Here is a 1,738-nt window from a genome sequence, read left to right on the forward strand (position 1 = left end):
CCGCGGCTACCGACTCGGAGTTGGAGCTGCTGCGCGCATGCCTGGGCGCTGCCGTGCCTGCCCGGGTGCGCAAGGTTGCCTCAGCGCTGGTGCCCGGCCGCCACCGGGCACTGCCAGTGCCCGTGTACATGCTGGTGCCCGCCCCAGCCTGTGAGGACGACTCGGGCAGCGACTCGGCTGAGGGCACACCTGTCAACTTCTCCAGTGCTGCCTCACTGAGTGACGAGACGCTGCAGGGGCCCCCTAGGGACCGGCCCACGGCGGGGCGGCTGGGTAGGCTGACACCTGCAGGCCGCTCCACCCCCTCCGGGACGGCCTCTGGGCAGCGGCACAAGGCCGGGGGCGTGAGCCGGAGTGCTGAGCAGGTCAGTACAAAGGGCAGGAGCCGCTCCGGCCTGCAGCTGCCCCTCGGCCGCCCACCCAGTGCCCTACCGGACCAGGACCGCGACAGGCCCGCCAGGGCACGTGGGGACGGGGGCCCGCAGTCGTTGTGTCTCACGACACCCACCGAGGAGGCCGTGTACTGCTTCTACGACTCGGAGGAGGAGGCGCCGCCAGCGACCGCGGCCGAGCCTCCCCGGCGACCATCTGCAATCCCACGGGCCCTGAAGAGGGAGCGCCAGGCAGGTAGGCAGGATGTACCCAAGGCCACCGCCAAGGCTGTGTTGCCTGCGCTGCCGCCCACCCGGGCGCACCCCAGCCTCATCGCCGACGAACCCCCGCCCTGCTACTCGCTGAGCTCCTCCGTCAGCTCCCTCAGCGAGCCTGAACCAGAGCAACCAGCCGGCCGCAGCCGGGGCTCAGCGCTCAGCAAGGACTCCGACGGAGCGGCTGGGCGCGGGGGCGGGCCACCCAGTCCACGGGCTGAGGAGAGGCTGCTTCAGGGCTGCATCGGCTCGGCCATACCCAGGCGCCGGCCCCCAGTCGCCGGGCCCCGGAGGCGTAAGCCTGGAGCAGCCCAGTCAGCTGTCGAGGTTGCCCGGGAGCGTCGAGAGGAGGCGGCAGGCTCGGACCGCGGCGCCTCGGACCTGGACAGCGTGGAGTGGCGCGCCATCCAGGAGGGCGCCAACTCCATCGTCACCTGGTTGCACCAGGCAGCAGCCGCTGCGGCCACTCGCGAGGCCAAGGCCGATCCAGTCCCATCCCACGCGTCAGCGCCCAATGCGGACCGGAAGGGGCGGCGGCCAGGGGTGGAGGGCCAGGCGGGCAGCGCTGGGCGGCTGGAGAGACGCGCTGTGGCTGTCCGCGGTGGGCCCGAGCAGGCGCGCGGCGCTCAGAAGGTGGTATCTGGCGTGCCCGCCGTGTTGCGGGGACGGACAGTCATCTACGTGCCCAGCCCGGCTCCCCGGGGACAGCTCAGAGGCGCGCCAGTTCCCCGTGCCACCCCGAGGAAGCCGGGGCCACCAAGCCCCGCACAGCCAGCCGCCCCGAACGCCGGGCCCCCGCGATCCCGCAGCCTGCACAGGCCAGGCAAGATGTCGGAGCTGGCGCCCCGCAGCCCCCCGCAGAGAAGCGCCACGCCGCCCGCGCGCCTGGCTAAGACACCCTCGTCTGGTTCCTCGCAGACCTCCCCCGCCACCCCGCTGCCTCCCAGGAAGAGTCCCCCAGGCGCCCCGTTGGGCCCCCTGCCTGGGCCTGGGGCCTCCTCGCCGGTGCCCAAGACGCCCGCGCGGGCTCTGCTGGCCAAGGCGCACAAGACGCAGAAATCACCGGTGCGCATCCCGTTCATGCAGAAGCC

The 1,738-nt window shown here is 73.1% G+C and overlaps 1 protein-coding gene across 1 annotated transcript in view; it reads left to right on the forward strand.

The window, feature by feature from the left end:
- APC2 (APC regulator of WNT signaling pathway 2) overlaps positions 1–1,738 on the forward strand; it is a 19,893-nt gene that overhangs the window by 17,003 nt on the left and 1,152 nt on the right. The window contains exon 15 of the mRNA XM_042782775.1: positions 1–1,735. This exon is cut by the window's left edge and continues 98 nt beyond it. Within this exon, the coding sequence (XP_042638709.1) occupies positions 1–1,735 (1,735 nt within the window). The remainder of the gene's footprint in view (positions 1,736–1,738) is intronic.

Source organism: Orycteropus afer, unplaced genomic scaffold (genome assembly GCF_000298275.1).
Source record: "Orycteropus afer afer isolate SDZICR_OR568_19922 unplaced genomic scaffold, OryAfe1.0 scaffold00466, whole genome shotgun sequence".
Taxonomy (NCBI): domain Eukaryota; kingdom Metazoa; phylum Chordata; class Mammalia; order Tubulidentata; family Orycteropodidae; genus Orycteropus; species Orycteropus afer.